Below are 21,083 nucleotides of genomic sequence, written 5' to 3' on the forward strand. Positions count from 1 at the left end.
TACCCATAAATGTTGCTAAATTTTATCACACCTCTTTTTATCGAGTCTGTAGTGTGTGATAATATTCTTATTATCAAAAGGGTACTGCGGGCTTTAAATATTAATATCTTAATAATCAGGGTAAAGTTCACCAAGTAAAACAGTGAAAGTGTCATCAAAAGCTGATTACAAATAATAACTTATCAGATTTTAAAACTTTTTGCAATAGTTTATGAAAACAGTCATATGCTGCAATAGGTGGGCTGTTGATGTCATGTCCCAATTTTACTTTTTCTGTTACATGAAATCATATATTTTCATGTTTTCATACATGTGAGCATGATATATGTCTCCCCTATATAACAAAGTAAGTTGAATGATTATCTTACACTTTTAACATGCTTAATCAGTAGTCGGTCCATTCTTTTGTCATTCTTAGAGGACAGAATTTGAATATAATTTCATATTACAATATACACAATAATAAATTAGGGATATGACATCATTAGCTTGCTCAGAGCGATGATAGTACAGAACTATTTCACCCAAATAAGTCAAAATTGTCATTAATTCCTTGTCCGATTTGATGAAATTTGAGTGTTTTTGTTTGTTCGAATCGTACTATTATTAGCCTTGATTTCACTAATTCAGATACTCTGAAACATCATCAACGCATGTACCATGCTACAATACAACTTGATAGCCATGACATCTCCTTTCTTTCAAGGACGGAAATTTGTCCCCAAAGGTAGGGGGACCACTCCCCCCATTACCTTTGGACATCATATTGATCTAACTTAACATTGTTTTTATTAAATTTATCCGAAGACCAGCTGCTCTTTTCATTAGGGGGCGTGTAGATCAGAGGTTTCAATAATACACGTAGATCATCGACAAAGAGCTTTTTCTATATTTATGAAATAGGAAAAATAGATGCCGTGTGGTATAATTTTTATTGTTGTACAAGATTAGCGTGACATCAAAAATCTTGGTCACATTGCCGATGGGAAGATCTCCATATAGTATTAGTAATCTCAACATTCAAATGCTCCTAACTTTATCATTGCTTGTCCAAGTTGTTATCAAACGTTCATTAATCTTCTTTGATTTTTCTGTTTACACACAAGGTAACTTGTTACAAGGGTTTTGTTTCTCGTTTAATGTCTTCTGAATGTTTATTCTTTTAATCAAACCTGTTATTGAAAGGTTTCATAACGTGGGATGCTGTATAAAATACCCTGGCAATGTCACAGCGCCCTGTCTTTTTATTTTACCACTCTATTTTGATGAAAATGTCAATGACTCTCCTTGATATTATCTTGTAGGAACACACCCTTAAGAAGTGTTATAAATATCTTTTCAAGTACGGAGTGAAACCATAGAATGGTACTTATTATGAGCACAGTGGTGATACATAATATCATATGATACATATATGATTGATCGCTGTGATAACCATCGAAAAGTATGATGTATTTTTCACCTTACTCCAGTCAATGTAAGGTCCACATCATACAGATCGGTAAGTTTCAGTCAATAGCAAGTCGGTCATTAACTAAAAATAATCAATCTTAAATTTAGAAATTCAAGGACAAGTCCACCCCCAACAAAAATGTTTTGAATAAAAAGAGAAAAATACTACAAGCGTAACGCTGAAAATTTCATCAAAATGGGATGTAAAATTACAAAGTTATGACAATTTTTAATTTCGCTTCAATTCACAAACTATTATATGCACATCCTTTTCTGCATTCAAAGAAGGAACTGATGACGTCATCCACTCATTATTTGTTATGTATTTTTATTATAAGAAATGTTGAATACATGTATTCTAATTTTCCCCTCATTCATGTCATTGTCATGTGAAAAAAGTTTTGTTCCTCTCTTAACATGTGGAATTAACATTCTGTTAATATTTCATGGTTCAATCAAGTTGGTCCCTATTGTTAAATTTGTGTCAAATCATCATCAGCAGCAGCAGCAATATTGTTTTTTTTCTTCTATCACTAATTCTACTACTAATTCTACTACTACTACTACTATACTAATTATACTACCTCTACTATTACTACTTCTACTACTACTACTACTACTACTACTACTACTACTACTACTACTGCTGCTGCTGCTGCTGCTATTACTACCACTGCTACTACTATACTACTACTACTACTACCACTACTATACTATACTACTACTATTACTACTACTACAACTCTTTCTACTGCTGCTGCTGCTGCTATTACTACCACTGCTACTACTATACTACTACTACTACTACCACCACTACTATACTATACTACTACTATTACTACTACTACAACTCTTTCTACTGCTGCTGCTGCTACTATTGCTACTACTGCTACTTCTACAACAACAACAACAACAACAATACTACTATTTTTACTACTACTACTACTACTACTACTACTACTACTACTACTACTACTACTACTACTACTACTACTACTACTGTTACTACTACTACAACTTCTACTACTACTTCTTCTACTACTACTACTACTAATAATAATAATAATGATAATAATAATACTGTTACTACTACTACTACTACTGGTACTACTACTACTACTATACTACTACCATACTACTACTATACTACTACTACTACTACTAATAATAATAATAATGATAATAATAATAATAATAATACTTCTACTACTACTACTACTACTACTACTAATACTGTTACTACTACTACTACTACTAATTCTACTACTACTACTAATACTGTTACCACTACTGCTACTACTTCTACTACTACTACTACTACTACTACTAATATACTAATACTGTTACTACTACTACTACTACCATACTACAACAACAACAATAACAACAACAACTACTACTACCACTACTACTACTACCACCACCACCACCACCACCACCACTACTACTACTACTACTACTACTACTATACTACTACTACTACTACTACTACTACTTCTACTGCTGCTGCTACTACTACTACTACTACTACCATGAAGGTAGGGTTTCAATATATTTTTTCATTATATCATGTCTATATAATGGCCTCTGTCACTTCTATATTACTACTATTCTACTACTACTACTACCACTTCCACTACTACTACTACTACTACTACTACTACTACTACTAATACTACTACTATAATACTACTTCTATTGCTAGTACTACTAATCCTACTTCTGCTACTATACACTATAACTGCTACTACCATACTACAACAACAACAACTACTACTACTACTTCTACTGCTGCTACTACCACTACTACTACTACCTCTACTACTACTACTACCATGAAGGTATGGTTTCAATATATTTTTTCATTATATCATGTCTATTATAATGACCTATGTCCAAAATCAGGAATAATTTTATGGAAATTTATCAACTTCAAAAAGTTTAACCATAATTATTTAGGTATGTTTTGAAATGCAGATCACTTCTTTCAAAAGAATCAACTTGCATTGGTTTACCATGACCATTACCATTTCCAGATTCATTATTGATAAGTGAATGATAAAAATAACCATGAAATCATAGTTTAGAGTTCCTGTTATTGTATAGAGTATTTGAGAGTTTACGATACTTTCAGCAGTATACATTGTTCAGAGACGATTCAGTTTTTCATGACCAAGTTCCAATTGAGATGATGATCATGAAATAGATTGTGAATCCAATCAAAATACTAGCAAAAAAGAGAGTTTTATCCAGGACATGACAGAAATAAAAAATGAAACTGAGAATACTCAATATTTTGACACCAAGGAGAAGTCAGTGTTGTCAACATTGAAATATTAACCAAGGTTAAGGTTGACCTAGTCCATGAAACTTGGACATAAGGGTAATCAAGTATCACTGATCCTCTTGCATACAATGAACTTTGACAATGTTGGGGTATCAAAATTGATATCTTAACCAAGATAAAATTTTTGAAATGCCATCATAACTTTGAAAGTATTAGGATTTCATAAAACTTGGATCTTAAACGAGCTTCAGAGGTCACTTGGTCGAGGTCTAATGTAGGGTCAATGAATTTTGACAATGTTGCACTATAAATATCAACAACCAAGAAAAAAATTGAAGATAATTTTGAAAGTATAAATCCCCACTTCACAAAGCTTTCGAACGATGGATGCCAATTAGTATCAGCAAATGAATGAATGTAATTTAAGGTCACAATGCGGATTCTAAAGGTCATTAAGGAGTCAATATACTGATGTCATTAAAAAAACATAAACAAATGTTAGGATTTTACAAGTTTTTGAAAAAAACCAGTCAATATTAGGCCTATATTTCACATGCATATAATGGTTAACAGGGATCAGAAATTAGTCGAGTAAAATTTAAGGTAAGAGTTTATAAATGTCAGTTTGGATCAATCAAGTTGGATTTGTTCACTGCTTAAAAAAATTATTAGATGGTTATTGATATCAAAAAGTGATATGAAATGAAGTACAAGTTTCTTAGTTAAGGTCAACGAACTTAGGATATTTTTATCAAATGAATGTGTTCTTTTTTTCTCTCTCTCTCTTTGAAAAAAAGCACAATACCTCAATGAGTTGTTTTCAAAGTCAGTACTGTTGCTGTATTGAATTGTGTAATGGAGACGAGATTGCCAGAGGCATTCTACTTGTTTAAATATTCACTGATACCTGTATTTACAGTTGTGAATTTCTCATCTTAATTGTGATTTCCATAAAGTGACATCAATTCATGAGGAAAATATTGCATTTGATGTTGGTATAAAGAAGTCGGAGGTTTTTAGTAGTTTAGGACTGAGTCCATGTACGCTTCGGGGGAGCGTTTCATGAAAGGACTTGTCAGGCATTTTATCCGACAGTTATACCATAGTAACAGTGACTCTCAGCCAATCGGAATCAAGGAAAGTTGTCAGATCTGACAACTTGTCGGGACAAAAATGTTGATGAAATACTCTCCTGGGGAGCGTTTCATGAAAAGACTTGTCGGACGTTTTATCCGACAAGTACCAGTTTAGCCAACAATTACCATGGGATCAGTGCCTCTCAGCCAATCAGAATCAAGGAAAGATGTCAGATCTGACAACTTGTCGAATGAAAATATTGATGAAACGCTCCCCTGGACTTGAGTCGGTGCTATTCAAAGTGACTGGCATTTTGGTTTGAACTATCTCGGTTTAGATTCGGGTTTCTACACATCATAAACTTTGGTGTTGGTACACAAATATAAACCTCTCAAAAACATTTTGGGAATCTGAGTTTGGCCATTTATTTCTCCCAACTCCCAATTTTACACAATGCAAATTTGATATCATTTAAAAGATCATTTAATTTTCTTCAAAATGATACCATACCTTTTATGATCGTGCCATCACGAAAAGAGCAGGGTTCTAAAGTGTCTGATGAGGTCTGAATTAAAAAGCTGCAAAACGAGCAGAAATGGTCATGAAGGGTCAATAAAGAACATGATTCCTCTATCCTATGTGTTTGCTCGTGCAGAGGTGTGTTTTATTCCATGTTAATGTTAAGGTGCATGAAAACAAAAGAAACCGCTTAGAAACTCGCTCATCACCACGGAAAAAAACCCAATGACTTTCAATTTTGTGTCATTTTGCAACTTTTGAATTTTGACCTTGCCCCACATTTCAAGGCACTGCACCTCCATGTGAACCATAATCATATCATGTAGGGTATCATTTTAAAGGGAATTATTAAGTGATCTATTTATTTGTATCAATCACACAATGATATTCACTAAAAACTGATGAGGGATCATCGATCAAAGTCAGATTTCATACGTCTTCATACTCTTTGGTGTTATAAATTTAACACTTCAAGGTTAACCGCATCTGACTTGCATGTATTGCACAATTTGTGGCCTTCAGGGTGTATTTATTTAATCCATTAATCACATCAAGATAAGGCGTGTCCATGTGAAATTGAACTCAATACATGCAACCTTGCTCCATCATGACTCACTTCTATTGTATCTGTGAATAGACAAATGTTTTCAAACATGATCATCGCTGCAGTCTTTATTGGATAGCTGTACGACTATTATTTTGGTCTAATATGGATGAATGCCCGAGTCAAATCGCTGAATGTCTATAGATCTTACTAGATTATGGTCTGACTTAGAAATTAGTAAACGACACATGGTTTGCATAACTTGGAATCCCGTTTCATTAAAAAGTATCGTAACTTTGCAATTTTGTATGTTACCATGGTAACTAACAAGGTAACAAGGCTCAGCAGCCAATCAAAGTCGAAGAACTTAGCTACCATAATGGCAAAGTCACAGTAAGTGTAATCGGTGCCCGTTTTATAAAGGACTTGCAACTGTTGTAACTTTGTCATTATGGCAACTACCATGGTAACAGGGCTCAGCAGCCAATTAAAATCAAGGTTGCCATAATGGCAAAGTTACAACAGTTGTAACTCTTTATGAAACGGGCCATTGGTCTTGAGAATTGAACAGAATGAAGGGGAATAGCGAGAAACAGGAGAGAAAAAGAGATAGAAAGAGGAAAGGAAATAAAGAGGTGTGTATTTAGAAATAGAGGGGGGGGGGGTTATTAACTTTGTGTGATAGCTAGGGGATGACTTTGGAAAAAAGGAGGAAAAAGAAACTGAAACGATACAAAGTACTGTTTGTATTGTACTGTGTGCTGATGATTCACTTCCCATATTGCAGAGATGTAAAGCAAATGTGTAATTGTAAAAATAATAGTTAAATCTGTAACCTGAAATCTGTCTTAAGGTCACAAACCTTTAAAAAAAAATAAAATTACATGTACATTTAATGTGATTTGACAGGCTAATTCCTCTTCAGTATCATTTTGAATATACTTCAATACTTATGATACATACACCTGTAATATGCAGGTTTCAAATAAAATTCTCTTATATAGTGTGCATGTCAATAACAAGAAGTTGAAGAAATGATTAGCGCAACGTGACTTCATGCATGGCACGTTATATAATATATATATATATATATAATTGTGATGAGCAAGGACCTAAACATTGCGTGGGTGCTTCAGTGAGTGATATATTGGCGAAGAAGCTCAAAAAGCATTGAAGCGGGAGACGTAGCCTGGATTTCTTCAACTTTTTATTAATACAAGCTTTCGGCCATTTAGTTCGGCCTTCTTCAGGTATCTGAAGATGTAAAAGACATAATGGCTTTACATGTAATATGCATATATTTGGATTAATTTACTAAATAGAGGTATATCTTAAAAGAATATGTTTTACATCGGTAATGTTTAATTAGGATTATCCAATAGCTATTAAAATTAATTAAGTTTACGCAGATTTTTATTACGAACATTTTTTGAAAGTATTGGGTTATGTGTGTTGTATAATACATATATCTCAAAATGTATAATAATATATAATAGTATATATATCTCAAAATAATACATAATTATATAAGGTATTGATTCATATATACATTCGTGTCTAAGCACGTGAACTTATGTATGTAATCACACTCGCAGTCACATACATACATAGGCGCAGACACCCAAACCAACCCTACTCTAATTGGTAGTGCTGGTAATTACACAAAGTATCATATAATAGGTAGAGGTAACAATGATATATGTGGTTCTGCGATAAATAAATGATGTATACAAAAAAGATACATTATAAATGTCTGATTTCTTACCTCCAAGTTTTACTGTAAGTGCTTGACCAGGTTGGTGATGTGTGGGTGTGTGTGTGTATATCAGTGATATATATATATATATATATATATATATATATATATATATATATAAACATGTACATAATCATGTAAGATTGATGGACCATTCAAAACTAAAGTTAATTGAAAATCAATCTTTCATTTCTTGGAAAATTCATAAGATTGAATGGACAAAATAACCCACCCTTACACAGAATAAACAGATTCCTCTTTTCTCTCCAACTCTGGACACAACAAGCTTCAAATGATGGAAATATGTAATTTTCATTTGCTTACAAATTGTCTGCATTTATTTCTTTACCAAAAAAAACAGCATTTAATAAAAATGCATTAAGAACAATGTTGCATCGGCTCTCAAATGAACAATACACATCACATTTCTTTCATATTTGTGGCTTTAAAAGTCAACTTCAGATTCAAGCACTGCTGGTATACAAAAATACAATAGTTACAAAACATTAGAAAAGGCAGAAAAACAGTACAAAATAGTAATCAGTTACAAAAGCAATCAAGATGCTCTGATTTTTTTTCTTCATTCTATATAAAATGATCAAGTACCCCAAAATGATTAACATTTCCACTCACATAGTACTACAGACATTTAAGAGATCAAACACATATCATTCTGATTACGTTTACTTTTTGATACATAGAATGCTTTAAATCGTTCAAGATAAACATATTCATATTATTGAACATGATGGATATATACAAAATATTTATCACCTAAATACACATGTATGTAATACTTTTTCATTTTACTACATGATAACCCTGGGGTGTTTCACAAAGATTTCAAAGATTTAAGTATGACTTAGACTTTGAGTCGCAATTAAATGCCAACGTGTACATGATATGCAACGTGCAATCTTATTGATCAATACCCAGTAGTGCACGTCCTCTTGGCATGATCTGACCAATTCGGTCATGCCTTTTCTACTGAACGCAACTTGACATTAAAGTGCGACACCAAGTCATACTTAAATCTTTGTGAGACATCCCCCCAGGTGTGCCTCTCATTTGTGTTTAGTAATAATTATAATAATAATAATAGGCATTAATATCATTACTTGCAAATGATATCTTGCAAAGTTCTAATTTGACACCTTGAGGGCCAAATCACACAATTTTATAATCATGACTTTGATTTATACATGTAAGGAAATTACAATGTATTACATCAATCATGTACAATCCCTCTTCGTCAATTCTAAGGGAAGCACATGAAGCTTAAACTTGGCTGATTTGCTGAGGTTAGTGTGCATGTGACATCGCTTAATTTGCTTTAATCACATGAATATATGACATGATACAAAAACAAACTTACAGATGTTACATGATAAACACATGTACATGATTTAGGTTTCCAACAATCTCCATAAGGGGTAACACTTTTCTCACCAAAGAAAAAATATTCAATTTCTATGTTTATTTTTCTAACAACTAACACACCATGTGATATCTACCTGAACAAATGGAAGAGTAGACCAAACTGGCTATTTAGACCAAATGGGCTCTGGAAATTAGACCTTAGTCTTTCAACCAAATAGCATAAAGGACCTTTACTAAGTACCTCATTCTAAGTCTAACCAATACATCATTTGAGTGCAATATTTCTAGTTAAAAGCAAGTTGCAGTAAGCAAAATACTTATCTTCAAATACTGTTGTCTACTTATTAAAAGTCAAACACATGCCAGTGTATAGGAACACTGATTTTCCTGCCCCATGAAATACTTTTCCATTTCTGAAAACCTGTAACTAGATCTAAAATGGAAATTCTAATTTGTCATAAAAAATGTGTGTCAAAAACATAAATCCTGTTTTACAAAGGAATTCACTGTCCCTACATGCAGTGTTAAAGGGGTACTTAAGGCTGATTTTTTTTTCTAATCTGATAAAGAAAAAACAAACAAAACACAGAAATATTGGTCAAAATTGGATAAGGAATAACAAAGTTATGACATTTTCAAGATTTGCATTATTTCAGTGAAACTTCTTTTATGTACATTAATATTCAGTTATCTGCCAAGTAATATTAGAAACACCCCCGGTCGCAAGATATTTAGAAAATCATTAAAACTAATGCTGCTGGAAGAATATACTTAATTAGGCTTGGTATATAAAAATGATTTTTCTTTTCTGTATCAAGATTTTGTGAACTTAATGAATAATTTTTTTTTAACCCTGAGTACCCCTTTAACAGAATCATGATTAAATATATTGATAAAATACATTTAAAAAAAAAAGATACAACTCAATAATAAAATATTCTCCAAATAAAATTAAACTGACTACTTAGCAGTATTTTCTATGCAAACATCCTGTTTCCCAATAAATGCTAATGTATAACATATTTTCTAATGAAGTTCCTGGTATTACAGTGATCTCAAACTTAAGTGGTTTACTGCTTGGTGCATGTACACAAAACAGATTTCTCAGATCCAACACTGAAGTAAATGTACAACTTATACATCTTTGTTTATATTTAACTGGGGGGGGGGGCACTCTAGACACCAATGTTTTTACAAGGGTGCAAGTCCCCATACCATGACCCCTATTGCCCATCTTCGGACACAAATTTTACGAAAAAGGGTACCCTGTGTATAGGAATTTCTTGCAAATCCTAGACCCATGAAAACTAATTTTATGATTTTCAGTAATTCTCTCAAAAGTTTACCTGGTCAAGTAGTCATGGATAATGTAAATTTATTACAGGTTGAATCCACCAAATTTCTTGGGCTCTATATTGATCATGATTTGTCTTGGAAGTGTCACATTAATTACTTGTGTAAATTGACTTCTAGAAGTATTGGTAATTTAAGCAAGCTAAAATTCTTTTTCCCTGATTATATACTACTAAACTTATATATGACTCTCATTTCATCACGATTAAATTATGGTATATTGGCTTGGGGTAATACAAGCAAGACTGTATTAGAAATGTTATTTAAATTACAAAAGCGGGGAATTAGGATGATTAACCAATCTGACTTTAATGCACACACAAATCCATTATTTATAAAAAATCAAATCCTGAAAATTTGTGATCTTTACGAATTTCATTTTGGTACATTCATGTTTCATCTCTCAAAAGATGATCTACCGGAAATTTTCTCTTCCTTGTTTCAAAGAAACAATCTCATCCATTTTTATCCTACCCGCCAAAGGGACTCATTTCACCTTCCACGTACTCGTACGTTACTTGCTCAAAGAAAAATTGTATTCGAAGTACCAAGGCTTTGGAATAATCTTCCAAACGAAATAACTAGCTGTTTATCCTTAAGTATGTTTAAATGTAAACTGAAATCATTTCTTTTGTCCAGTTATGGACACCGTTAAGATGCACTGGCTGAATATATATAATGTATTTGATTTGTACCTTTTTAAAGGTATACTATGGTATAGTTTTTTATTTTTTTTCATTCTTCGCTCATACCCCCTCCTATTTTTCACATTGTCCACTTTTCCTCTAATTCTTTACCCCCTGATTTTGCGCTAATCTTTGGCTTTTCCTTTGTAGTCTGATTTTTCTTTAGTGTCCGATCTCCTTACGAACTTCATAATTACTTTAAGGAACGTGCAGACATTACAAGCTCTGCTTTCATGCAGGTTCCTTCATATTTCGCTTTATTTACTGCCATTATCTTTGTATTTTCTATGTAATTAAACGTATTTCTTGTATTCATGTTATTATTTTGTTATCTTGTGAAGTATGAAGATAAATTCAATTCATGTTACACTATTTCTTAAAGTTGCAGCCTTTTAGTAGAAATGTCATAATTCAAACATAGTCCAATTTCTTTCAAATTTTCATAATGTTTTCTAATTTTTTAAAAACTCATTTTGAAGATATCATCAGAAAGGGCTTGGAATACTCTATCAGAAAATGTATTTAAAAAACAGAATATTTTTTTACATCAGCCATATTGCCCTTTTACTTGCAGAATGATGATGTATGAAAGGCTGTGAGATATACTGAACATGTAGCTGAGTTTCAAAGAGGAAACCAATAGATAAAGGCAGGAAGTCACACACAGCTCAACTCCACAATTTCATCAATCCATGAATTTTGTTTTAAAATACAGTACTTACAGTAGACATATTCCCTCCATTCATTTATCACTGTCTAGCTGCACAAATTCCCCTTACTTTGTTTTCATAGTACAGCCAGGCGAGACAGCAATAGGCCTACCATACATAAATAGTTTTTAGTATTTACCAATGCAAAAAAATAACAATACATTTTATGAATATATTTGTGCTTTATGAGGATAGGAACTTGAAGAAGCAAAATTTTTAAAATGCACAAACAGAATGCATCAAATTGTGGAGGTACAGTACATGTACATGTAGGGATACAATTTATTTCTTTTTGTTCAATCATGGAAGAAAAAGTTTTGGAAATCATGAAAATTACATTGTACATGTACTGTACAGTGACAACAACAACAAAACCTATGAGAGATCAGATCTTCACGGTACAAAATTACATCATGCACACAATGCACATATACATACATGTGTAAAACTTATTGTGCATGTAAAATCCCTACCCATACTCATAAGTAAATAAGTGTATACATACATGTACATGTAATGTGCATAATACAGGAAATAGACTTTGTACCCAGAAAGGGAATGAAACTTTTCTCGGTCAGTCGTACATACATTACATGTACAGTGTAATATGAAATGCACATTACATTGCCTTTCTTATGAAAGAAAAATACAAATCTATGTAGACTGAAAAGATGAATGTGCATTTAAAAAAAACATGCACATTTATTAAAAAAAAAACATAGTTGCAAATAGTACACTAAAACTATAAATCCACCCAAATTACTTTCATACATTTAAAAAGGGAAATTCTTCAGAGGAAAGATTTTTGTTTGATTAATTTTGGTCAATTTAGGCTCTTTTCATAATAAAAACTTTGGCTGGGGATCGTGAAAACTGGTTTTGAACCATGATGTCATATAAATGCAGATTTCATAATTTTATCCATGAATGTTTGCACATTTTTGCCATGCAGGTATGCAGAGAAATTTAAAGCTTTTTGTTACGGTTGAGTCCACTGCTTGAATAATAAGACTGTTTTGAATTCATTTAATTCTGTTTTGTTTTTATTCATTCATTTACAGAAAGAGGACATAGGAGTTTAGGACTTATAATAAGCCGCAGACAGGCATGAAATTAGACACCTTTGTCAAATGTGGATCCTTTCTCAATGAGCACCCTTTTAAAATTAAAGTGTACCGGTAATTAATGAATGAAATCAGTAAACGGTTAAAAAAAAACGTATGTAATTCTGGCCTTAAAGCGTAATATTGTATTAAAGATTTTATACAAACTTTCAAGTTGAACAGACAATAACAAATCAATTATGTTGTTTAAAGCCTTTTTTAATACGGAAAACGGTCAAAACAGGGAAATGTTTCATGGAACAAATATTTAGTGATTTTCACTGATAAATTTGCTCTGAGCCAATGTACAAGTATTTCAGTAGCTTATACATGTAAGTAAGTCAATGAAGATCACGGACTACTAGTATTTGTTTCATGAATTTTTCCCCTGGTCAAAGGTTCAGTATTCACATGACCCTTACAAAAAAACACTGTCTTTACTGCCTATAAATATTCACACTTATTAATATCAAAGTCCAAACCAATTAAAAATTATGGACATGTAGGCCTCCATATTTGTTTACTACTAGATGCAACAAAAATAAAAGAAACAGAGAAACAAGTGTAGTACATTACAATTATTTTTGTGATTATTATTTGAAGGTGGGATCTATACTTGTTTCCATTAGTGGGGTTTAAATAAGGCACAATTATGGATGGTCACATTGGGTACTTTCACACCCATCTATCAGAATAAAATACACAATAAGAGCTGGTATTCTTGTCTTGGGAATTCTACTACAACCTTGCTCCTGTGAACAAGGTCTTGTAAACAAGTATTTCATGATCAGGTGGATGTGATTCATACGAATACCACTAATGAGACTATTTTTTTTTACAACATTCTGGCTCCAGTTGGTTGACCAAACACAAAAGCATAAAAGATGGAATGTAAAACTGTCCCAAAGAAGGAACAAAAAAGGAAATATCATGAATCATACCACAATCAGGAAGAAAAAGCTTTCAGCTGTACAGATAATTTCACAATCATAGTCAATAAGCTTTATAATTATTGTATAAAAAAGTATCATTAATTCTTTTCAAGTATGAATGAGAACCATGTGGAAAGAAGATAAAAAGCGATTTTGATCTTCATACTCCAAAATAAAATGCAAGGCTCAATATAACTAGTAGTACATTACATAACTAAATGTTATTAACATGAAAAAACTCTGCAAATCTAGACAAATCATGATACAGACTACAACGGATGGCAAAAAAGTTCGGATTGATTCCTTTTTTTTTTTTTTTAAATAGGAGAAGAATTAAGACAGTAGGAATTCCAGATGGTCCTGCTATCAAACGAAACCTGTCGACTGCAGATTCCAAACAGGTTTTCAAGGAATTACCTTGCTTTGGTAGTCAACAGGTTAACCACTGAGTGAGCAAGGAACCATGCATATTATTATTAATACACATGTCTGTACAAATAATTTGCAAGTACTGATATTAGTTTAGTAATGGTAAGGGAAACAATTCCACTTTCCATTCACCTTGTTAAAAAAAAACATACATGTAAAGCGGAAAGGGTTTTACCTACAGCGTACCTACTGTCACTCTAAAGTACACAGAGCTTACATAGATTTTATAACCATGATAGATCACAATTTACATCACTTTTCGATACTGAGCACTCTTTTACTACCCCCTTCCTTCTACAAGGATCTGTGGCTTTAATTTATATACTTTGTTCCGTCTCCACCCCATCCAAAAAAAATTAATAATAATACTAAAAATAAAAAACTCAATAATAAATGAAAGTGAAATCAAAATTTAAAAAATATATAAATACAATTTAATTGAAAAAGCTGGTGGATTAACTGTTGCTTTATAACTGAATCTCAAAAGACTCTCAAGGCACTTGTCAAAAGAAAAAAAACTTGTTATACTGGAGGCACATGTAAACATGTACAAAGAGCATCAAGTTCAGGGGGGGGGGTTAAGAAATAAGTATTGTTACAAGAAATAAAGGAAGAAATGCTTGGGGATATGGACTGCATTCTGCTACATGTACATGTAAGTATTTCAGCACTGAAAGGACTACATATTAGACTACAAATCCACCTACATGTATGCGAGCAACTTTTACCAATTTCAAAGCTTAAAGATAAATTCCAGTTTTGGTTACTATCTCAAAATGACTTTTTACAGAATCTAATATAATGACCACCCAAGTGTCTGTTTGTATGAGTAAAAAATATGTGCCAAAGGATTCTGGAAGAAATTGTGTAATTGCTGAGAAATAAGCAAAATAAGCGCGGATTCGGTCACTTCCGTCGGGTCTTTATTCCAGCAATAATAATACACTGTCCCACGTGTGCCTATCTGTGTTGGTGATCTTCAGTGTCAACGTTTTTCAGCGTAGATTTCCAGATTTCACAAAGTTCAGTTTATGTAACTGTACCAGATCTAGATCCTCGATGATATTCTGACAATTAAGCCTGGTTTTACAGACTTTCTCATGAAATCAGTGTTTACTGCAACTACAGGCATTTCTCTTTAAGTCTGTAAGGAGCTGTGCATACAATGAACCGTACTAAAATTCTTTCTTTACCATATTAATATCTTTTATAGACGATTAGCAGTCTAAGCAACATTAACCGAGTCGGTTTAGTCACACTTATGCATGGTGGTACATATTTGAACATGTAGTACCCTACTATGGAAGTATATTTTCTTAAATTTGAAGTAAGGTTTTGTCATTACATTTACACTGTATTCTCTCAAAACAATGAATATCTACAAAATCAAATTGCAGATTAGTATACATTTTACTGTTACTTAGCAGAAGTACATGTACGTGTAGTAGTATAATAGTACAGTAAAGGCCTACAAGGCATTCTCATTACGACACATGTAAACCTATCATATTTGAAAAAATATATAAAATATATGCTGTTAGTACAAAATGCTTTATAAAAGAGCACTCAAGAAACATCTTTGGAACAATTCAGCATTTCAATTCATGATTCAACAAAATTCAAATAGAATGATTTTAGTACTGATTTTCTAGGATATATTCATTGATCTTCTTAGGAAGTGGAAGATGCCGGATGTGATGTCTGGGGTAGGTTTCCCGTATCACAAAGCGACAGAGGTACTGCAGAGACTTCACTTCACTGTATCTGGATACCCAATGGGTGAGTCTCGCAGGGAAGTTCTGGATTCCTGTGGAGTCATTCATGTAGCCAAAGACTCCACCCTGCGATTCCTTGACAGCATTCTCTATGAGCTCAATGACCGAGGCATGTCCCTCGGAATCGTTGAGACTGAAGAGGCCGTTACGGTGTTCGATACGCGTGTGGAGGGTACGACCACTGGACTTGAAACTCAAGGTAAGTAGATACCTATCATCGGAGCTGTCCCTCACGAGGAAGCTGCCATCGTCAGCATCACTAAGCTTACCCTCTGCTTCATCTTGACTCATTGGACCCCAGTACCAAGGTTGACGAGGAAGCTTTGACAGCTCTCCTGCAAGACCGCCACTCTCCAGACCAAGCTCCACCTTCACGTCCTCGTATACAGGTACAGTCTGGCTGCAGCTTCTTTCTTTCATTTCCAAGTACATCCTGTTGAACGGCAGACTCAAATCCAAACCGTGTCTCCTTTTAGAGCGTGCAGGGGGGCGTGGAGGAACATCAGGATTTTCACCAAGAGACAAGGTTGAATTCCTCATATTCTTTGACTGAACAGAGTCAGGGTCCTTATCATCTTCCAATTGCCACTGACCATTGCAGTAGAGTGATGCAGGCTTAGGTGGAATGGCTGGTGGGGTTTCTGTAGATGGAACACTTTCGTCAACATCCTTCAAACACATGTTATTTTCTAGGCACTCATCAAGTCTTTGTTCAAAGATTGTTGCATTATCGTTTATATCACACAATCTATTATTCATGTTTGTTTGACCTTCATTTTCACAAATTTCATCACTAACAGAGCTACATGTAGGCACAGGCAATGGGCGATTATACCGTCTATATCCAGCACTTTCTTCACATTCTGTTGTTTGGTTTGTGCGCATATTTTCTGCATGGGGAACAACCTCAGGCTCAGTCTCACTTTTTCTTGACTTGGGATTATTTATATAATGACTGGAAATGCCTTCATGAAATGAATGGTTATTTGAAATGCAGGGTGATGACACAGACCTGGCACCAACATACCCAGTATCAATATCATACTCATTCATATTTCCATTCCTCATTACAATGTGCCCATTTGCAGACGGGGGTTTGCATAGTACAGCAGAATCATCAACCGTGCATTCGCGATCCAAATCAACACCACTTCCGGGTTCACAACAGTTAATCATTGTTTCACTTTCATTCCCGTATTTGCTCTTGCTAGTATCAGCCTTTTGACGCAGACCCCATCGACTTGATTTAGACTCCCGATTCTTCAGACTGTGTTTATCATTAAAAGCGGGAGTAATTTCCTCAGATTTTATATTACCTGGCCTGTTTTTGGTCGGGATATTCTGGTACTCGCTATTCGATTTGCTCAAGTCGTCACACAAGCATCCTTGTTGCAAGTCTCCACTGAGATGTGCGGGAGAATGATTCCGAGAAATCCCTCGGCTTGTTTTTCGCTTGAAAGTGGACTTAAATCCACTCAAACTTAATTTCTTCACAGACGACATTATCTTAGACGGTTTTCATCGAGTCAACAGAAATCGATCTCCCTTCCAAATATCAAGAAAAACAATGAAGAAACATGGTTTGACGTGAATTTCTCTGCCAGATCAGTCACTGGATCTCGTACTTCTGCATTCTGCTCGTCGTGGATATGAATAACGCGTCAATAAAAATTGCGTTAACACTTTTTTTAAGATGGCGCCATACATGCAATACATTTACACCAAGCTGGATCTACTCAGTAGAGTTCCAGTTCCGATCATGCTCTCGAAGATTTTTTTTTACTTGGATTTAGGGGTTTGGGGCTTTCTTCAAACAATATCTTACATTAGATTTCATGGCCTAGATTTTTCTTAGGCCTGTCTAAGGGCTATCTAGGTCCTCTAAAAGCATAAACTACAGCCATCCAAGTATCCTAATCCTTATCTTAATTCTTTACAAAAAAACTTTTACAACTCCTTGCGCTTCCAACCGAGAAAAAATCATTCTTTACAGTTTATAAAAAAAAATTGTCCCTTATGTTATTTTTCAAAAAAAATCTTTAATTCCAGGGGCCTGGGGATACTTTTCACAGCCTGCCCCACCTCGCTTTTCGGAGAGGAGAATGGCCTGTGCAAATACACCCCCCGGCCCCCCCATAGGCTGGATGAACGGGGGGCCGAAGCAGCCATGGGCCATCACCCCTCCCCCCAACCACCATCACCACCGCTGGCCGCGCAAAAAGGAAAAATGGGGAGGAGAAAAGAAACAAGAAGGATAAAAGGGGAAGAAAAATTTGCGAAACAAGGAGAGGGAATAATTGGGGGAACAAATTTTCAGGTCATTGTATAAAACTAAAATGGATACTTCCCAATTGCATTGCCATGAATGAGATAATAAACTGCTGAAGTGGGTCACATGGGATTTAAAATGTCCTGTTCTACTCGCTATAGGAGTATTCTCATTATTTTCACCTCAATCAGCGAGATATTCACATCGATATTGTTCATGATACTACAAAAACCATCTCCCCCCCCAAAAAAAAAAGTTCATTGTAATTATTTCGACCTCTTTACTTTGTCCTGTTGAAAATGAAATAAATTGAAATTGAATTGATCTGAAAGCGAGCGCGAAGGGTGAGCGAAAATTAATGACCTGAAAAAAACCCTTTGTTCCAATTATTCGCCCCCCCCCCTTATTTTTCAATTTTCATTCACTTCTCTCCCTCCTCTAATACTTTTTCATTTCATTTTGTGTCACCAATATGGAGGCCACACCGACTTCGGCTTCATCCCTTAGTTGGATTATGTATAAATCAAAAAATGACCCCCATGTAGAATAAGAAAGTTATGACATTTTAAAGTTTCGCTTACTTTCACAAAACAGTTATATGCACATCCTGGCTGGTATGCAAATGAGGAGACTATTAGGTCATCCTCTCACTATTTCTTTGTATTTTATTACATGAAATATGAAATATTCTAATTTTCTCCTCATTGTCAAGTGATACAACGATTAATTCCTCCCTGAACATGTGGAATTAGCATTGTTTAATACTATATGGTTCAGTCAAGTTGGTCCTTATTGCCAAATCTATGAAAAACGAAATATTGCTTGAAATGTCCAGTTTTCAGGCCATCATATCAGAAGATTTCGCGCTCTCATTAGGCATTAAGATATTTCCCTTTTGTTTCATCTCGCGCTTAGGAAGAGGAATAGGAAGACAGTCTTCATTTTCATATGTCCTAAGGATGTGCCGGTCCTGTGTCAAAACTCAAAGTAATAATAATAAAAATATCAGCTCTCTTTTAAAGAGATGTTCCAGGTCGAAAGTATTTATAGCTTAATAAATAGAGTAGAGCAAAATGACAAAAATTTCATCAGAATCGGATAACTAATAAAGTTATTGAATTTTAAAGTTTAGCAAGATTTTGTGAAAACAGTCGTCATGACTATTCATTAGGTGGGCTGATGATGTCACACCCCCACTTGTTCTTTTGTATTTTATCAAATGAAAGTAGGTTTATTCAATTTTTTCCTTCAAGAACTAGAAAAATTGGAATGACAACTGATTTAATTAGTGCATATTTACTGCTGCAACTTAGTCCATTAACGGAGATATAATGTATGAAATAATGAAAAAATTATGGTATTATGTAATAATATAAGAAAACGGAAAGTGGGGGTGTGACATCATTAGCCCACATTCATGATGACTGTTATTTTTTCACAAAATATTGCCAAACTTTAAATTTGACTAACTTTAGTCAAATTTTCGGCGCTTCACGCGCTCGCATCAAGCTATCTTGTTTACGATTATAAAAATTGATTGAAATTTTCCATTCATTATGTAGAAATGTCAAATTTTTTTAGCTCGCGTTTCGCGCTCGCATTATTTGATTGGTGAAATATGTAACGTCTCCATGGCTAAGTGACAGTCCATAACAGGCCCATAACAGGTACCTTCAAGTTCGATCAGATCAAAACGCATATGGAAATTTTCTGCTCGTGCTTTGCGCTCGCATTATCCCAATTACTCATCCTTTTCATGATGAATAGCATAGGCGGCGGAAGCGGGGGGGGGGGGGGGACGGGGACAGGTCCCCCCTAAAATTTTCGGTTTCCGCTGCCAATGATGAATAGTGTCTCGTTCAGGAGGTCTAAATCTCGAAATTTTCCGCTCGTGCTTCGATCGCGCTCGCATCTATTATATTCTGTTTAAAGGACAAGTGCACATGCACCCCAACAAAAAACTTGATTTGAATAAAAAGAGACAAATTCAACAAGCGTAACACTCAAAATCAAAGTTCATCAAAATCGGATGTAAAATAAGAAAGTTATGGCATTTTAAAGTTTCGCTTAATTTCACAAAACAGTTTATATGCACATCTCGGTCGGTATGCAAATGAGGAACTGATGAAATCACTCACTATTTCTTTTGTATTTTATCATATCAAATATTTTTATTTTCTCGTCGTTGTCTTGAGAAATGAAGTTTCATTCCTCCCTGAACACGTGGAATTTCATTATTTCAACATTTTGTGCTTCAGGCAAGGGGTCCTAATCGTCAAATTCGTAAAAATTGAAATATTGTATAATTCAAACAATAAAAAACAAAAGAAATAGTGAGTGAGTGACATCATCGACTCTCTCATTTGGACGTAACTGGCTCGTTCATATAACTATTTTGTTAAAAATATGCGAAACTTTGAAATGTCATAACTTTCTTATTTTACATCAGATTTTGATGAAATTTTCAGCATTGTGCTCGTCTGATTTTTCTCTATTGATTCAAATCAACATTTTTCTGAGGAGGACTTGACCTTTTAGTTACAAATATTCTTTGGGTAAAAATGTCAAAAATTTCATCTCGCGCTTCGCGCTGGCATTATATGTAACATACGTCTTCATGACTATGTAACAGCATAGTCTTTAACAGGTATACCTTTTCCAATTGATATCAGTTCATTTCTGCTTGCGCTTCGTAGTAATTAGTTGCATACACATCTTTTTTCAAATTTTAAGAAAAAATACACATGAGATGGCTGAAAAAAAATTCTGCCCCCCCCCCCCCCTATTGGCGAAGGCTGGATCCGCCCGAGT

At 34.2% G+C, this 21,083-nt stretch overlaps 1 protein-coding gene across 1 annotated transcript; it reads right to left on the reverse strand.

Moving 5' to 3' along the window:
• Nucleotides 1–15,296: 15,296 nt before the first annotated feature.
• On the reverse strand, nt 15,297–17,669 carry LOC121407993. The gene has a single exon (XM_041599282.1). It carries the CDS (start codon nt 17,504–17,506, stop codon nt 15,863–15,865), a length of 1,644 nt encoding a protein of 547 aa, XP_041455216.1. The 5' UTR covers nt 17,507–17,669; the 3' UTR covers nt 15,297–15,862.
• Nucleotides 17,670–21,083: the final 3,414 nt, after the last annotated feature.

The sequence above is a fragment of the Lytechinus variegatus genome, chromosome 2, assembly GCF_018143015.1.
Source record: "Lytechinus variegatus isolate NC3 chromosome 2, Lvar_3.0, whole genome shotgun sequence".
In the NCBI taxonomy this organism is placed as follows: Eukaryota; Metazoa; Echinodermata; class Echinoidea; order Temnopleuroida; family Toxopneustidae; genus Lytechinus; species Lytechinus variegatus.